General features: G+C 43.3%; 1 protein-coding gene across 4 annotated transcripts in view; it reads left to right on the forward strand.

The window, feature by feature from the left end:
- The window catches only part of Tango6 (transport and golgi organization 6 homolog), a 187,759-nt gene that overhangs the window by 24,820 nt on the left and 143,672 nt on the right, over positions 1-19,267 (forward strand). For 3 of the 4 annotated variants that reach the window (XM_063278042.1, XM_039098139.2, NM_001427103.1), the window contains exons 8-10: positions 14,515-14,627; positions 15,973-16,149; positions 18,516-18,645. In XM_063278042.1, the coding sequence (XP_063134112.1) occupies positions 14,515-14,627; positions 15,973-16,149; positions 18,516-18,645 (420 nt within the window). The remainder of the gene's footprint in view (positions 1-14,514; positions 14,628-15,972; positions 16,150-18,515; positions 18,646-19,267) is intronic. The other variant, XM_006255568.5, reaches the window with a different exon arrangement.

Genomic DNA, 19,267 nt, shown 5'->3' on the forward strand with positions numbered 1-19,267 from the left:
ATATACAAAATGTAAGCAAAACACTCAAACACATAAAACAATGTTTTAAAAAGTGAAAACAAACAAAACAAGACTCTTTGGCTAAAAGTTGCAGTATGTGCCTATAACCCCAGCATTTGGGAGGCAGATTCTGAGTTTGAGAGTAGACTGGTGTATTAATGAGTCCAGGGACAGCAAGGCAGCATATTGAGACCCTGTCTCAAAAATAAACAATAGCCAGGTGTTGGCGGTGCACATCTTTAATCTCAGCACTTAGGAGGCAGAGGCAGGTGGATCTCTGTGAGTTTGAGGCTAGCCTGGTCTAGGGAGTTGTTCCAGGTCAGCCAGGGCTATACAGTGAACTTTGGCTTGGAATAATAAAAAAATAAGAAATTGTAATATTACCCAGTCATGTGCCATTCATTACAGTATCGTGTTTTCTGTTCTGGATAAGTCCTAGGGACGGGACTGCTGGACCTCTGGTTACTCTGAGGAACTGTGTCTGGAGCTGCCAGACTGTCTTACCCTCTCCTAGCAGGCTGTGAGGGCAGAGGGTGATGCTTGTTTTTATGTTTTTATTTTTATTTTTTGAGACAGGATCTTATTATGTAGTCCTGGCTGTCCTGGAACTCACTATATAGACCAGGCTAGAGATCTGCCTGCCTCTGCCTCCTGAGTGCTGGTGTGTGCCACCATGTCTAGCCCCTGAGAGTGAATCTGAATGATTCATAGTCTTTCATGTAAGTAATAAATGTGTAGATATGAAATGCATGCTTAAAATTTCAAAAATCAACCAGGCAGTGGTCCCTTATGTCTTTAATCCCAGCACTTGGGAAGCAGTGTCATGTAGATCTCTGTGAGTTTGAAGCCAGCCTGGTCTAGGGAGCGAATCCCAGGACAGCCAGGGCTTCACAAGGAACCCTATGCCAGCCCTCCCTGTTCCCCACCCCGATATCCCTACCAAAAAATTAAAAAATTAGCTGTGCATGGTGGCTCATGTCTTTAATTCCCATCCTCTAGAAGCAGAGGTAGGCTAGATTCTGTGAGTTCTTTAAGCCAGCCTGGTCTACAAAGTGAGTTCCAGCCCAGTCAGTGTCACACAGTGAGAATCTCACTCAAACCTCACCTCCCCAACCAAAAAGACAAAACAAACGAACAACAATAAAGACCCCTTCTATGAGGAAAGTCAGCCATCAGCTCTGTCAGTGCTGAGTGTGGTCAGCACTGTAGTGAAGACTCAGGGATGGACGCTGAGACAGTTTCTGCTCCCGGAGAGGACTTGGCAGCCAGCTGCAGTTAGAATACAGAGGAACTGTGTATGCTGCGGGGAAATGGTAAACACTGTGTGGAATTTAGCAACAAAGGCAGTGTCATCTTTATTAACATTCTGCTAATACTAAATTATAGTGTACAGTTTACACGCAGGAAATGAGGAAGACATCTGGAAAGCGGGAATTGATCCAGCTACTCACTGGGTAACAAGAGGCTCTTTAGTTTCCAAGAGGCATCTGGGAACATTTCCAGCTGTTTTCTCTCTCTTTTCCTTCTGTGAACGGATTTATTGAGATAAATCCACACAGCATACAGTTCACTCATTTAAAGTGTACAGTTAGGGTTGTGTAACGATGATCACACTATAATCATAGAAAATCTTTTCCCTAGGGAAGCCTCACATTCTTACCCAGCATTCCTCATGCTCCACCTCAACCCCACCCTCAGCCCTAAGCAACTACTATTCTACTACTTCCTGTCTCTGTAGACTCATCTGCAGGAGACTACACAGAATGTGGTCTTAGCGTGACTTTCTCCCTCTGAGGCAGGACCTCCCGACTTGTAGTCCAGGCTAGCCTTGAATTAATAATCTCTCAGTGCTCTTATTCATCCTTTCCTTTACTATTTTGAAAATATAGAATACATTTTTACAGTGATTTTAATGTCTTTGTCTTTTAATTCTACTATTTCTTTAAATGTTTTTATGTGTTTGGGCGTTTTGCATGTATGTATCTGTACCTCATGCATGAAGTACCCTCAGAGGCTAGTAGAGAACATTAGAGTCCCTGAGTCTGGAATTATGAATGGCTGTGAGCTGCCATATGGGTTCTGAGAATTGAACTCAGGTCCTCCTGAAGAACAGTCAGTGCTCTTGATCACAGGGCCTTCTCTCCAGACTTCTTTTGGGTGGGGTGCGATGGGGTCAATCTACTTATGAGGGAATCAAGGTCCTTTCAGGGGTAATTGACCCTATCCATTTTTTTTTCCTCTTGAGACAGGGAGACAATATAGCCCTGGTTGTCTTGGAACTTGCTCTGTAGATCAGGTTGGTCTCACAGATCAAGATCTGATCCCCCTGCCTCTGCCTCCTGAGCACTGGGATTAAAGGTGTGCACACCACCATTGCCAGGCTTTAAGTGTTTTTGTTGTTTTTTTCTGATTATGGGTTCTAGCTTCTAGCTTCCTTGAATGTCTACTAATTTCTATGCATTTTGAGGTATCATTCACGTATCATAAAATTCATTTTGTTTTCGTAGTGCTAAGGTTGTAACTCAGGCTCTCAGGCATACTAACCATGAGCTGTGTCTGAGCTTCCAGGACTAAGTTTACCTGTATCTCTTAAAAGATAGCCCAGGTAACCTTGAACCCTTCATCCCCCTGCTTCAGTCTTCTGAGTGCTGGGGTTATAGGCTGTGCCACCATACCTGGTGAATATTTTAAGGGTCCTCTATAGGGATCTGGCATGCACCCCCATGAAAGGCCAGAGATTGCATGCTAGAAACACATCCTTCTAAAAACATTAAACTCTATTTTTATAAGACTAAGCTCTCAACTCTCTGACCTCTTAATTTTGTTTTGGTTTTCCTCTGTGGCACATCAGAGTTGTATGGTGGGAGTAAGAGGAGGGAAGATCTGCGACATGAGCATCCTGTATATCAGAGAGAGGGCGCTTGAGTATGGTCGCTCTGGGGGGTCAGGTGGGGCACCCTCAGTGCCCGTGCAGGTGCACACTTCTTCCTATATACCATCTGCGCCCAGAGAGGACGAAGTGACAACTCTTGTGACTTAGTTGAGTCCCTCGCTAAGGAGCGTCTGGGACTGGGCTCCAGGGTGCTGCACTCTTGTCCTCCTGGCACACGATCTCTCTCGTTCCTTTGCCTGTGCTCCCCTCTTCCGACATGCTCTGGTCCGGAGCAGCCAGGCCGTATTCTCAGAGGGGGGAAGGGGTTTTCCTGAAGTGTTAATTACTGCCTTTGCCCAGGCTTCTGAAGAGCAGAAGAAATACTGTATAGGAAAGACGAGAGAATAGATAGTTAATTCATTTATTTTGTATTTCTTCATTTCCATTTTATCTCTGTTTCCAGATTTGGTGAATCTTGATTTTAATTATCCACGTCATTTCCCATCCAGTACAGTGAGTTTCTAATTACAGCTGCTTTGTCAGATTGCGCATTTGACTCTGTCTGGATTTTTAATTAGTCTTACAGAGAAAGTTGGAATAATAGGAACTTAGATGAGCAAGACCTTTAGAAAAAATTTAGAATAACTGTTTAAAAAAACAAAACTCTGTAGTTCATAGGTGTTTCTTAAACTCTTTAGGGGATTGGCATGAGGATTCCTAAAGTCTGAAAAATTCAAGGAGCTTAAGTCTCTCATGTAAAGGGTTAGGATTTGCAGAGACCTGGGTATATCTTTCAATATAAATTTTTGTTTCTTTGTTTGAGACATTCTTGGGTTGCCCAGGCTGGCCTTAAACTCAATGTGCGTGCGTGCGCACACACACACATAACACACACACACACACACACACAACACACACACACAACACACACACAACATACACACACAACACACACATAACACACACAACACACACATAACACACACACATAACACACACAACACACACATAACACACACAACACACACACAACACACACACAACACACACACATAACACACACAACACACACACAACACACCCAAGACACACATAACACACACAACACACACAACACACACATAACACACACAACACACACACAACACACACACATAACATACACACACAACACACACATAACACACACATAACACACACATAACACACACAACACACACAACACACACACAACACACACATATAACACACACAACACACACACATAACACACACAACACACACACATAACACACATAACACACATAACACACACAACACACATATAACACACAACACACACATAACACACACACATAACACACAACACACACACAACACACACACATTACACACACATAACACACACACACACACACACACACACACACACTCACACGCCTCTGCCTTTCGAGTGCTGGGGTTGCAGGTGTTCACCACAGTGCCTGTTTTATGCCATGCTAGGTCTTGGACCCAAGGCTTCGTGCTCGCTAGGCAAGCTCGTCTACCACCTGAACCACATACTCAGCCTCTGTTGGTTTTTTATTTTTAGGACAGGGTCTTTATGGCCCAGGCTGGCCTCAAACTCTATGTGACTGAGGCTTGCTTTGAACTCTTGATCTTCCTGTCTTCACTTCCCAAAATCTTTTTGTTATAGTTGTTGTTGTTTGTTTTTTGATTGTGGGACAAGGTTTCTTTGTGTATCTCTGGCTGTCCTGGAACTAGCCCTACAGACCAGGCTGGCCTCAAACTCATAAGAGATGCACCTGTCTCTGCCTTCTGAGTACTAGGAGTAAAGGTGTGTGCCAATCACTTGGCTCTATTCTTTTTTTTTTTTAAGATTTATTTATTTATTTATTTATTTATTTATTTATTTATTTATTTATTTATTGTATGTGAGTACACTGTAGCTGTCTTCAGATACCATAAGAGGGTGTCAGATCTCATTACAGATGGTTGTGAGCCACCATGTGGTTGCTGGGATTTGAACTCAGGACCTCTGGAAGAGCAGTCAGTGCTCTTAACCGCTGAGCATCTCTCCAGCTCTCCTGATTCTATTTTTTAAGGGCTAATGATGGGGAAATGTCTGTATGTATCCAGCCCATATGCACCACCACAGTATTTCAGTCTGTCATTGAAACTCAGAGACTTCCGTAAGAATGGAAGCTGATTTCTTTCCTTCTTCTCTCCTTTCTCTTCCCTCCTCCCTCACTCTCCATCTCTTCCTCCCTTGTTTTTCATCCTCTCCCCATCTTCCTCTTCCCCCCGCCCTCTTTTTGGGGTTTTGAGACAGGGCCTTGCTATGTAGTACAAAGCTGGCCTCTAACTCACCATTCTCCTGCTTCACCTGGCTGTATATTTAGAGAAGTTTTCATTTTACAGAGTTCCCCTTATACCCCAGCCCTCAGATAGCTTCCCCCACTAGCCATGTCCCCTTTGTGGTAGTACATTTGTTACAGTTGATGAACCTACATTGGCATATCAATACTACATTAATCTACAATTTATAGTAGAGTTTACTCTTAACACTGTACATTTTATGAATTTTCATAAATTAACTTTTCCTCTTATAAAAAAGAAACGGAGAGACTAGAGAGATGGCTTAGTGGTCAAGAGAGTTGCAGACAGTGGTCTGTGCTCTTGCAGGGAACCAGGTTCAGTTCCCAGTACCCACATGGTGGCTCACACCCACCTGTGTTATAGTAACTTTTATTCTCCTGTAGTAATTGCTGTCCTGAGGCTCACTGCCTCAGTCTGCTAACCTAGACCTAGACCTGGAAGCTTCTAACATCCATACAATGTTTTCAGCCTCAGACTTATTGCTGAGTAAGCTCACCCTTTTTAGTTTTTTCTGAACTCTGACTGGTTCAACTCAGCTGTTCGGGCTCAAACCCCTCCTAAGGCTGACTGATTCAATCTGGTGTCTCCCTCCTCCACCCCTCCCCCCCCCCCCCCCCCCCCCCGCCTCTCCTGAATTGTTCTGCTTGGCCTCATATTGACTTTGGCAGTCTATTGTAATCTTCTGGTTTCTTGTTCTCTGGCTTGTTCTGTTTTCACCTGTGTCTAGCTTGTTCTGTCTGTACCTGCCTGTATAAAGCTGCCTCCTGCCTCCCTCCTGCACTGCTCCTTAAATAGCTTCTTTCTTCTTCTCTTCTCATGAAGTTGGGTGTATCCTATTCTGTCAAGTCTTTCTCTGATTCATCATTTTGTCTGCCACTCAATTAGACATCACTTTCAAACATTGGCTGCTTCCTTCTACTAACTAACTTTACCTCCATTGTTTGGAATTAAAGGTGTGTGCTAAAAAAAACCAAATAAACAACCTAGAAATGGTTTTTATCAGTGAATAATGCAATTTCAGGGTTCACAGTGTGATCAAGTATCCTACCACTCTGGTTTCAGTGCATCCGATGTCTCCTTTTGACCTGTGTGGGTACCAGGCATGCACCTGGTACACAGACACGGATGTAGGAAAGCTGCTCCTACACATAAAATAGACATCACTAAAAAACATGTTAACAATAGTAAAGAGAGAAAGAAGATCCAACAACTGGAAGATTTTTTCCAGAGCTCATGGCTCTGGTAGAGATAGTCAAGTAACACCCCCCTTTCAGTGTGTGTGTGAAAAATTTAAGTTTTAAGACTTTCTAGGGAGGAGGTATTCTCTTATCTTAGCCTCTTCCTAGAAGCAGGCCTTTTTAGAGATTTCAAGTGCTTGAGCTATGACCTTAAATTTCAAGCAGAGGACCAGCAGAAGTATCCTTGAGAGCTCTGGAGTTACAGATGATGGGTTGTCTGTTCTGACTTTGTGGTGTAATGTGGTGGAAATGCTGGGACCTCCAAACCTGTGTGGGCTCTGGTCTAGCCCCATGGAGGACTTTAATTGTGTGACTTTAGGTAACATATTTACCGTTTGAGTTGTAGGTATGAAAAAGGTAACTTTTTTTGTTTGAGACATGGTCTCATGTAGCCTAGGCTGGCCAGAGACTTGCTATGTAGCCAAGGCTGGCCTTAAACTTCTGATCCCTTTTCCTCTACTTCCCAAGTGCTAGAAAGTACTTACAAGCATGTGCCACCATGCCTGGTGAAATAAGGTAACTTTTGGTAGGTTCATAGCATACAGTAGCCGACAAGTGCTCAAAAACTGTCAGTTCCTTTTTGGCACAAAGAAACTCTTTTTAAAAAAAGACTGTTTTAGGCAATATGTTCTGGAAGCTTGCACGGTGCAAAGTGCTTGCTATATTAGGTAACAGTCTTGTTCTTTTTCTTCTCACATGTCTTAATTAAACTCAGCAAGTGCATTTCAAGTTCTGGAATGCCACTATCAAAAGGATCCCTGTTCTGCAGTCAAGGGCAGCATTTGACTAGCTTAGTCTTTCACAGGTAACAAGGTCCAGCCTGTTCTAAATGTCAATGTTTTACTCAGCTATCTTGATTCCATCTGACCTGAGTAGCCCCATCATGATTGTATTAAGATTTGTTACAGTATGAAAAGTAATTTTAATAGCATAAAACTAAATTTACATTGTATTAGCTGTGCATTTGACTCAACATGAACTGTCATAATCGACCCTTTTAATAACTACATGGTAAGCGTAAAAGCTGAGACAGGGGCTGGAGAGGTGGCTCAGCAGCTAAGAGCACTGGATGCTCTTCCAGAGTACCTGGGTTCAATTCCCACATTGTGGCTCACAACTGCTTGTAATTACAGTCTCAGGGATCAAAGACCCACTTCTGACGTCCTCAGGCATGGGCATGTATGGGGTGAACATGCGTATGTGCACCAGGCAAACACTCATGCACATAAAGTGAAAAATCGGAAAAAAACTCAAAAACCTTAAAGATTTAAATGTCTTGGGAACTGGGAGTGTAATCCAGTGGTAGATTATTTGCCTAGCATACAAGAAACTCTGAGTTGGTCCCTAGCACTATATCAAAACAAATATCATTTTCATGATAGTGTGGGGCTGGACTCCTAGCAGTTAGGAAGCAGAGGCAGGAGGATTACTGTGAATTTAAGGTCATCACCCAGTGAGTATCAGCCTAGTGGAGGCTACATAGCAAGATCCTATTTCAAAGACACCAACATGTGTGGCTAGAGAGATGGCTCAGTGGTTAAGAGTAATTCTGCCTTTCCAAAGGAAAGAGTTGCCTGGTTCCCAGCACCCACATCTGGTGGCTCAAAACTTGATGGGATTCCAGCTGCAGGGGATCTATCCCCTTTCTAGCTTCCATGCACATGGTACGCAGACCATCTACATACACATGAAAATCACTAAATAAAATCCAAACAAGCAAACAGACAGCCTTCCAAAGTGTCTTATCCTTCAGGCTCCATGGCACATGCCTCTAATCCCAGCATTGGATAATCAGGGGTTAGGTTGATCTCTGTGAGTTCAAGGACAGCCTGGTCTACCTAACGAAACCCTGTCTCAAACACCCTGCCAGAAAAGATTCTGCCCTGTCAGCTCTCACGAGATTCAGGTCCCAGGGCTGTTTGCTGTGAAACAGGGCAAGGAACTTGGCCTGCTCAGACCACACCTCAAGGAGCTGTAATTCGGCTGTTAGGTTCAAATAAATGTGGATTTGGAAAAAAAAAAAAAAAAAAAGACGGTCTTACCCATGTTCATTTACATATATAATTATATGTATGATTTTGAGCAACCTCCTAGAGCGCAGAGCCACAATTCACACCCACGTTTCCTGTCTCCTGACTCCCTAGTTAGTTCTCGGCTGCTATAGTGGTCTCTGGGGCTGTGCTCCAGACCATAGTCATAAGGCCTGATGGTGGCTCAACACTTCAGACTCTGTACTGCAATTGCAGAGGACCAGGGTCAGATTCCCTGCACCTCTGTTGGGTGGCTCACAACTGCCTGTAAGTTCAGCTTCAGGGGGATTCAGTGCCTCTGGCTCCCATGAGTGCCTGCAGACACACTCATACACACAGTTGTGACCAGAAGACTGTACTGACCGTCTCTGAAATGAGGGCTGGAGCTCGCAGCGATGCCTTTCTGTTTTGTTTTCTTTCTGAAACAGAAATACGTGAATCTTTTACCTATTTTTTTCTTTCTTTGTAATTTAAATTTTTAGCAAATCCTACTGGAGATACTCTAGCTGCCAGACATATAGATAAATTGATCAATATAAAATTTAGCTTTATGTTCAGATTTTTCTTCTGTAGCTGAGGTTCTATTATCCTGTTAAGTTAGTTAGTACTCATTGAATAGTCTTTGGCTATAGGTTTGATAGAGGGCTGGGGAATGTGGCTAAGTTGCTAGGATGCTTGCCTAGCATGTGTGAAGCTATGAGTTTCATCTCCATCATAGCACATAAACTGCATGTGATGGCCCATCCTCAGTTCCAGTACTGGGGAGGTTGATTCAGGAGGATTAGAAAGTTCATAGTAGGGGTTGGGGATTTAGCTCAGCGGCAGAGCGCTTGCCTAGCAAGTGCAAGGCCCTGGGTTCGGTCCCCAGGTCCCCAGCTCCGAAAAAAAAAGAAAAGGAAAAAAAAAAAAGAAATGTAAATAGGGGTTGGGGATTTAGCTCAGTGGTAGAGCACTTGCCTAGGAAGTGCAAGGCCCTGGGTTCGGTTCCCAGCTCCGAAGGGGAAAAAAAAAAGAAATGTAAATAAAGAAAATATCCAATAAAAGAAAAGAAAATATAGCCTGGCATAGTTGCACACGCCTTTAATCCTGGCACTTGAGAGGCAGAGGCAAGTGGATCTCTTAAGTTTAAGGCCAACCTGGTCTACATAGTGAGTTCTAGGATAGCCAGGGCTACATAATAAGACCCTGTTTCAAGGAAAAAGAAATAAGTTCATAATGAGTTAGAGGTTAGTCTGGCCACACAAACCCCTACCCAACCAAACAAAAAAGATACAGGATATTTTAACTTATCCACCTAAGTAGATTGTTGTGAAAATAAAAGCAGACTCTTTTGCTCACTATTTCTTTTCTCTAGTCCTTCTCAAGAATGCATGCCAGGACCTACTGAGTGTGGGCACTTTGCCAGGTTGATACAGGAATGGCTGAGGGCCAGCCCTGCCCTCAGGGACTTCCCAGTCAAACAGAGGGTGACAGTCGTGTTCAGTGTAACCTACTGAACAATGTCCAGAAGTGCAGATCTATCCTATGCTGTACAGCAGCCCTCTGAACCTATGGAAAGACGCTCAGGCCTGTAGAGGTTAACATAGACACCTTCGAAAACTGAGGTACAGTCTCTACTGAGAGGGACAAAGGAATCTCAGACTGCCTTCAGTGTCATCTGTACAACTATATTCTCAGTGACATCTGTTTTGAGCTGTAACAGTTTCCAAGGCTCCCTATTGGTCTCTGTGTTTTACCCCTCAATCCTCTGACTAGAAAACCACAGCACTGGTTCCTTCACCCTGGAAAGCATTTCCTAAAGCAGAGTTGAAACTGGCCTTCAGAGCCTGCTCCCTTGCCTGCTTCAGCGTTAGCCTCCCTTCCCGTTTTATTAGTGATCTTTACTTCTGCAAACACTCCCAGTAACCAGGAACATTTTCAGCCAAATACCAGGACTGATGGAACAGAAGACAGAAATTTGTTACACTTTAATCAAGTTGAAAGTTTAGATGTATCAATAAATATGAAAACAGTAAATTAGAAAGTAGGTCCATAAAACCAGGAGAATATGTGGGCTTGGTTAGTTTTTATGTGTTTGAATGTTTTGCCATCATGTAGATATGTGAACCCATTGCCTGTAGCCAGAAGAGGTCTTTGGGTCTCAAGGAACTGGAGTTACAAATAGTTGTGAATCACCATGTGGGTGCTGAGAACTGAACCATGTTTTTCCTAGAGCAACAAGTGCTCCTAATTGCTAAGCCATTTCTCCATCCCTGACTTGGGTCATTTTAATATGTACTGTCGGGGCCAGCAAGATGGCTGAGGGACAGCTATGTCTCATGCCTTGAGTTGTTTCCCTGAACTCATTTGGTGGAAGGAGAGAACTGACTCTTGCAAATAATAATCTGATTACTAGATGTTTGCTTTATGTGTGCTTGTGTGAATGTATACATATGGATGTATACACATATACATACATGCACAAATAAATAAAATTTAATTAAAAAGTAATGAGTAGTATTGCCAGCTTTACATCTACAACATCCTGTCTGGTCCTAAGGGTGCAGCGCAGCACAATTTTTACAGAACACAAAAGAAGTTAGAGTTTGGTTACTGTTTTTCTTTCTTTTTTCTTTTTTTTAAAGGCAGGGTCTCTCATGTAGACCAGGCTGGGCTTGAACTTATGGAGCTCCTCTTGCCTCTACCTCCTGAGTGCTGGGATCAGAGGCATGAGGCACTATGCCTAGCTTTCAATTACTGCCTTTCTGTGAGTCCAAAACTTAGGAAAACACAGAAGTATTGTCATCAAGAAAGTTTGACAGATGTAGATTTGGACTCAGTACAAGAAAGATATTAGTGTTGTTAAAGAGGAGGCAGTCATGTGTGAATCAAGCAGAAGCAGTGGATTCTTTGAAATGTCACAGAAGTGTCCTTTATTGAGATGAGCCAAAAGGGATGTTGACTCTAAATCTTTCTACTTTAAAAAAATCACTATTTTTATATTCTTATTTTTCCTTATAGCCCTTTCCTCTACCTAGTGATTGTTTCCCATCTCCCTCATGGGAATGTGAGCTTCTTTGAAGCCACCATTGCCCTGTGTTCACAGCACCTCAAACTTGCCCAGCATGTGACTGACACTTAGTACTTGTTTGCTGAGCTTTTGTAGAAAATTAAACAGCTGGGCGGTGGTGGCGCACGCCTTTGATCCCAGCTTTAGGTGGATCTCTAAGACCAACCTGGTCTATAGAATGAGTTCCAGGATAGTCAGAGCTACACAGAGAAACCCTGTCTTGAAAAATATGTTTTAATTAAATAAAATATTTGTATAAATAGCTGTACAGTTTTTTCTAAATATAAAATCACTGTTTTGTTTTGTTTCTTTTAATTGGAAAATGCCCTGTTAAAATTTGAGTTCAGGGGCTGGAGAGATGGCTCAACGGTTAAGAGCACCCGACTGCTCTTCCAGAGGTCATGAGTTCAATTCCCAGCAACCACATGGTGGCTCACAACCATCTGTAAAGAGATCTGATGCCCTCTTCTGGTGTATCTGAAGACAGCTACAGTGTACTTATATATAATAAATGAATAAAAAAATTTAAAAAAAAATTTGAGTTCAGGCTGTAGTTTAGGGGTGGAGGGCAAGGTGAGCAAGCTTGAGCTCTGGGCTCAGTGTCTATCACTGCAAAACCAAACAGAGCAAAGCAAAAATAGTAAAATTGAAGTGTGTTGGCCTTACCAAGCCACCAAAAGACGCCAACACAGGAGGAGGGGTCCACAGTACTTACTCTGAGAACAGGGCTCCAGAGCAAGACAATAGGCCCTTACGTTACCTGGTGGATCTCTTCTTTTACTTCCTATAGTTGGTGATGCTGTAATTAGGCCTGCATATTGCCTCTGAACATAGCCCTACAAGGCCCTTCATTTGCAGCTTATGGGAATTAGATCATGCACAGGAAGCAGGCTCTTTAGTTATCAGGCTCCACAGAGGAGTCAAGAGGCATGAGGAGTGTGCAAAGCTAGAGTTCATCTAAAAGGGACAGGGTTTGCTAGGGAAACAGCTTTCCCAATCTACACAAAGCTCTCCACAGACTTTCCTTTCTAAGAAACAGCATTGTTTTGTACCCCAGTGCTCTCTTCAAGGTTCCCATCCTCATCTTTAAATAGGACAGCTAAACAGGGAGAGTTTATATATGCATATACATTGCGTGTACATATGTATGTGCTTATATGTCTCTATGTATGTATGTATGTGCATATGTGTGTATATATGTATGTATGTGTGTGCATGCATGTATGTATGTGCATATGTATATGTATATATGTATAGATGTGTGTGCATGTATGTATGTGCATGTGTGTATGTGTGTATATGTATGTGTGTGCTATGTATGTGTATGTACATGTGTGTATGTATGTATGTATGTATGTATGTATGTATGTATGTATGTATATGTGTGTACCCCTGTGTGATATGTAGCCCTAGCTGGTCTGGAACTATATAGACCAGGCTGGACTTGAACTTGTGCAAGGCAATCCTTCCACCTCTGTCTCCTGAGCACTAGAGTTACAGGCATTTGCCACCATGTCCAGCTTCAGATTGTTATAAGTTTTTAAAATACTAAAGTGATTGTTATATTTATTTTTTTGTTTGTTGTATGTATGTGCACATGCTCATGGGTATATGTGTACATATGTGTGTATATGCACAGAGGCCAGAGATCAGTGTTAGCTGGCTTCCTGAGTTGCTCTCCACTTTCTATTTTGAGATAGGGTCTTTCACTAAGCTGGACTGGTCGAGTTGGGTAGATGGGGTCAGTGAGCCCTTGGGTACCCCTGTCTCTGACTCCTGGCACTCAGGTCACCCTTGTGCCTATAACAGCCAACTTTTTATGTGGGTGCTGGGGATCAAATTCAGGTGCTCATGTTCTCACAGCAGGTGCTTTACTGACTGAGCTCTCTCCAACATCCCTCCACCCTGCCCTCCGTCTTTTCCTGTCTTTCTCTGTCTTAAAGATGAGGTATTGCTATGTAACCCAGGTTAACCTGGAGCTTGCTGTGTAGTCCAAAACTTTCAGTGACCTTGCTCACTCTGCCCCTGCGATGCTGAGATGATAGACATGAACCATAACGCTATTTTTACAGACAGGGCTTCTCACTATAGCCCCAGCCGGATCAAACTCATAGCTGTCCTTTGCTTTGGTCTCCTGAACGCTGGGATTTCCAGTTTGAACTACTATGATCATATCCTTTGAACACTTCTTAATTTAAAGAGCATAGAGTGGCCATGTAACATCACAGTTTGGAAGTGATGAACTACAATAAGCTGTTTTGTTTCTTTTTTTTTTTTTTAAAGATTCATCTATTTTATGTATGTAAGTACACCGTTGCTCTCTTCAGACACACCAGAAGAGGGCATCAGATCCCGTTACAGATGGTTGCGAGCCACCATGTGGTTGCTGGGAATTGAACTCAGGACCTCTGGAAGAGCAGTCAGTGCTCCTAACCACTGAGCCATCTCTCCAGCCCAGCTGTTTTGTTTCTAACCTAGGTTTTAGTTTAATTTTCCTTCCCTTTCAGCCCCAAGGACAGTCAGCACAGGCCCCACCACTGAGCTCAATGCCTTGTCCTTCAGACTGAGTTTTAGTTTTCCTAATTGATAATAATTAACTGTTACACCGGCCTTTGGTAGGAGAATAGTTACTGTAAGGTTACAGTAGACACATCAGGAGGCTCGGAGGCAGCGGAAGCTAGGAAGGCAAGGGTCAGGAAGTGGGTGATTCCCTTGTCTTTGGGTTGTTTTTCAGTCTGTGTACGAGAGAAGGTGCTGGAACCCACCCTTCACTGCTTTCAACCAACATGGTTCCATTGCCAGGCTGAGCACAGACAGGAACTGTGTATTAGAAGAAAGTACTGTTTAAGATAAGCTGCAGGGTCTGCGCAAGGCTGACAAGGACCTCTCATGGCTCTGGCCTGGTCATGCCATGTCTCACTGGGTTCACTGTGTCCTTGTCCCTAGGTTTATGTGGTGGCAAATGAGCCTCTCCCAGTGTTGCTGGACTCGCTGCTCCCACTCCTTGGAGTGTTCTTCTCTCTCTACTGTTTTACTCAGCAGAGTGCATCTCACATAAGGTAAGCAAGCAGACCTGATATGCTTAGAATTGGAATCCCATTTGTTTGTAAACAGTGAAATTTAAATTAGGCTACTATTTTCTCTCAAAGTCAGGAAGATGTTTGGGGGGGATTGTGTTACTCGACTTACACAGAAAAGAATGAGGGAAATTGGCTGTAGTGTTTGGGATGATTTTCTGTAGCCTATTCTATACAACAGAAGGGATTTCCATGGGTCAATATGCCATTGTTTGAACAGTAAGAAATCCTGCATTTTACTGTCTCTGGGAGGGGAACAGTGGTAGGTCATAGTGTCCTCGTGGAGAATACATTTGAAAAGTCTGCATTTGAACGTGACAGCATAGCTTAGCCTGGGGTTTGGCATTAATATTCAGAGTCTTCATTATAGAAGGGGGGGGGCTTCTTAGTCATCCAGAAAACACCGTTCTGTGTCACCGTAAAAGTGATTCACTTGGGGGCTGGAGCGATGGCTGCTCTTCCATTCCCAGTGCTCACATGGAGGCTAACAACTGTAACTCCAGTCCCAGGACATCTGATGCACAGACATACATGCAGGCAAAGCGTTCACTCACATAAAATTAAGTAAATTAATTTTTAAAAAGATTTATTCTTGGATTAGCTGTATTATCGGTCATTATGACATTTCGTCCACAGGGTCAGAGTTTAGTCACACCCTTTCCTGGATTACTATGGAGACTGTGAACTGCAGTCCCTGGCAGGGTCCCTGACAAACAATGAGCTCAGTGACTCACACAGTCATTAGCTAAGGATGAGGAAAGACACTCAGCCCTGCAGTCTTGACTAAAGACATGGACAACCATGTCCAGCCTAAAGATAAAAATAAATCTTAAAATACCAAAAACCTCTGAGTTCTCATAGCATGGTTCCATCATCATCAAAGACTGACAGGAAGGTGTGTCCCCCGAACCCCAGTTAATGGCACTGGTAAAGAAAACATCAGTTTTGCTCATAGGCCATTCATTCATAGGTCACCAGCTGATGATCCCCTGACAATGGATTTTTTATCATTGCAAACTTTCATTTATAGTGTCTGATCTAAAGGTAGAACACACTTGAAATAAGAAAAAAAATCACTTGATGTGGCCACCAAGGTTACTTCTAGAGCCAGGGGTTAGGCTGTCCCTGGGTGACCTCCAGGGCATTTGCACTCTGAAATTTGCAAGATGCGTGCTTCCCTGTTGTGTGTGTCAGCAGCCAGTGGCCAGGCAGCATTTGGGGTGAAGTGGAACCTGACAGTCTTTCCTTCTTTTCCTCCTCGCATAGCTTGCTAGCGTCGTGTTGTGAGATGACAAGCTCATTCATTCATACCTGCTTTGTCTGCCAGGTCACTCTGCCAAGAGATCTTGTTATGGGCTCTGGTGAAGCTGGAAAGGAAGAGGGCAATTGCCAGCCTGAGAGGATTTTCAGGGTTGGACAAAGCTGTGCCCGCCCTCCATCCTCAGTGTCAGTTTAGAGCTGCTACGCACGGTGGCATTGTGATTACTGTCAAAGAGGCCCTTAGGTGAGCTTACTACCCACCCTTGCTTGTCACGCCTGATAGAATGTTATAATGACACTTTCTGTGAGTCAGCCACTAAGGGGCGCTGACGGAAAGGAAACCAGAAACAGGCAGCCAAGGTGCTTGCTATTTATAATCTTTAAAGAAAGCAGAGCCTTAAATGATCCTCTGGGTGTCATTCCCAGATGCCAGCTAATAGTAGGTGTGGTTTACTGGAGCCTCACGGCTCTGCACCACTGCAAGCCCAGTCACCGCTCAGTGTTTGCCAGGGAGTCAGAGCAAAGGGCAGCACATGTTCATCCTTAACACCAGAGCGGTCCAGTCTGTTTCCGACTCAGAGCAGTGTGGATTTGTATGCATTTGTTTTGTCTGTGTCTATACATTGCATGCAATGCCTGACGGAGCAGAGGTATCCAGTCCCCTGGAACTCGAGTTACCATGGTTATGAGCCACCGTGTGGATATTAGGAATCGAACCCAGATCCTCTGTTCCCTCCCCAGAACATTCTTAAGGGAAATTGTCTGATCATCGTCCTTGGTAATTTTGTAATGAGGTTTGTTTCTCATAAGAATGGATTAGAAAGTATTTAATAAATAGATTTTAGTAGAGTGGAAATTTATTTTATTTTATTTTGTTTTTGTTGTGCTGAGATTAAACCTGGGGCCACATGCATACTAGGCAACTTAGCTGTGATCCCAGCTCCACAAGTCTATTTTACGTAGCTTCTACTTTCTGATGATTTGTGGAGGATGCTATTTTCTCAGAACCTAAGCTTTTGTTGACTTTCCTCAGGGGGATGTCTCTGGCCCACCCGCTCCCTTCGGTCACATTCAGAGTTGCTGTTTGTTGAAGTGCTTAAATTTAACTTTATGTTCATGATTAATTTGGTGAAAATTTAAAATGTAAATGAATATAATAGACTTGACAAAATAGAAAAATATGTATTAAAGTAGAATTATCAGAACAAATGGAAGCTTCCTGAGAACTGTTAAATTTTAGCAGGTCTATTACTGTGCCCATTAACTATAAGATTTTAAAATTATTTGGCAAGTTTAATTCGTACACATCTATATGAAAACCCACAGTTCTCATTGAAATTATTATTTTACTTTCTGATGAGAATATAGTTTGTAACTAGTGATTAAATGAATCTCCATCCACTGCCAGAAGCAACCACTCCTTAAAGTCTGGGGTGTCTTCTCAGGTTAGGGGTGTAGTCCTTTTGATGTTATACACTCATCAAAAAAAATGTTACATGAACACCTGGGTTTTAAAAAAAACACAGGGTCCATAGTCACGTAAAGCAGTCAGAGTTTCCAAAAAATTGAAAACTATGTGTGTTATCATTTGCTCCAAAGGCCTTGTTAGTTCCCTAAGGGTGTAGTGGGGTGGGGCGTAGCGGGGCAGGATGGAGGGGTGGAGTGGGGCAGGCAGTGGATCTGTTTCACCACTTCCTTTCACTCTCATTAACCCAGCAGAAATTTCCAGTAAGAAGTTGTTTAAAAGGAATGTTAAGCCAGAGTGGCACACATTCCCAGCATTTGGGAGGCAGAGGCAGGCAGATCTCTGTGAGTTCAAAGCTAGCCTGACCTTAGTATCGAGCTCCATGCCAGCCTGGGCTTTGTAATGAGATTGTCTCAAAAGAAACAAAGCAAACACCCAGCTCTATATGAGCACTTAGATATGATTTTTGGAAGCAGATCTGTTTAAACTTTTTTATCGTTGCTGCTTGTTTGCTGTGTAACTGAGGCTGGTCTAGAAGTTACTGTCTAGTCCAGGCTAGCTTCAAACTTGAAGCAGTCGTCCTTCATCATCCTAAGTGTGTGATACGGGGATGGACCACCACACCCAGCATCAGTAATCAGCTTTTTTTTAGATACACCTGACTGTTTTTAAATTTTTTTCAAAGAATCACATTTAAAGCCACTTCCTTCACAAATCTTTTCCTAGCTGAGAATAATCAATCATACAGACTACATCGATTTAGCTTCTAATAATAAACACCTTGCGTTCTTCAGCCTAGAGATAAAGGAGAGTGTTTTCCAGGTCTATCTGAAGATGCCTGTCTGGGAATACTTTACTTTAGAATGGTACTCCGAGGTCTCAGCTTCGGCGATGGCGCAGCAGGTAGAGGTGCTTGTGCTTAGGCCCCGACCTGAGTTGGATTCCTGGATCCCACCAGGTGTCAGGAGAGGCCTGATTCCTGAGAATTGTCCTCCGACATCCACATGCAACTTTGTGCCAACACATATGTGCCCCTGTAGCCATACACACAGCATAAAATAAACCTTTTAAAAATGAGAATTACTGAGATTCTAGGAAAACCACTGCTTGTCGACACTGATGGGTGATCCTGCCCTGTGTTGTAGTGATGATGAAGATGAGGCCCTGTACCAGAAGGTGTCTTCAGAGCAGAGCCAGATGGAGCATCTTGGGGACTTGCTGTTGCACTGCCAGCCGTGTGGCTTGGCAGGAGATTTCTTCATCTTTTGTTTGAAGGTAGGAGCCCACAGTTACACCACTTCATTCTGGGGTAGCTCTAGGAGAGCCTTTGTCTTTTTCAGTGTTCCTAATTTTAGGTCCTAAAATTTAGCTTCCAGTTTAGGACACATGAACAGAAGACCAAGAGTAGTTGATTCAGCTGCCCATGGGCTGTGGAGTGGACAGGAGAAGGAACATCAGTGGAGCCAGTGCTGGCGCATCTGCATCGAAATGCAGGCATGAACATGCTGCCTTGCTAGTCCATGAAGGAGTTAATCTTTGCTCCGTGTTGACAGTCAGATCTCTTTTGAAGTTAATAGCAGGTTCTGCAGCCTCGGAGTAATCCCTTATCCTTTAGGACTGTTGTACTGTCAGGTATTTGGAAGGGAAACTCAGCCATTCTGCCTCCCTCATTTCGCTCTGTAACCACTTAAAACCTTTTCCGGTTCCTTGCCGAGTGCTGGTTGCTGTGCTTCCTAGTCTCCAGTAGTAACTTGTACCCATACTGTTGGCTCTGCCTGGTGTCTGCTGGTTTCCACTCTCTCGAGTCTGTCCTGAGAGAGTGTCTGGAGTTTAAGCATGGGTGGTGGCTGGGAACAGAAGCCGATGTTTCTAGAACTTGAAGTAGGGGCATTTCTTT

This window comes from Rattus norvegicus, chromosome 19, assembly GCF_036323735.1.
Source record: "Rattus norvegicus strain BN/NHsdMcwi chromosome 19, GRCr8, whole genome shotgun sequence".
Lineage (NCBI taxonomy): Eukaryota > Metazoa > Chordata > Mammalia > Rodentia > Muridae > Rattus > Rattus norvegicus.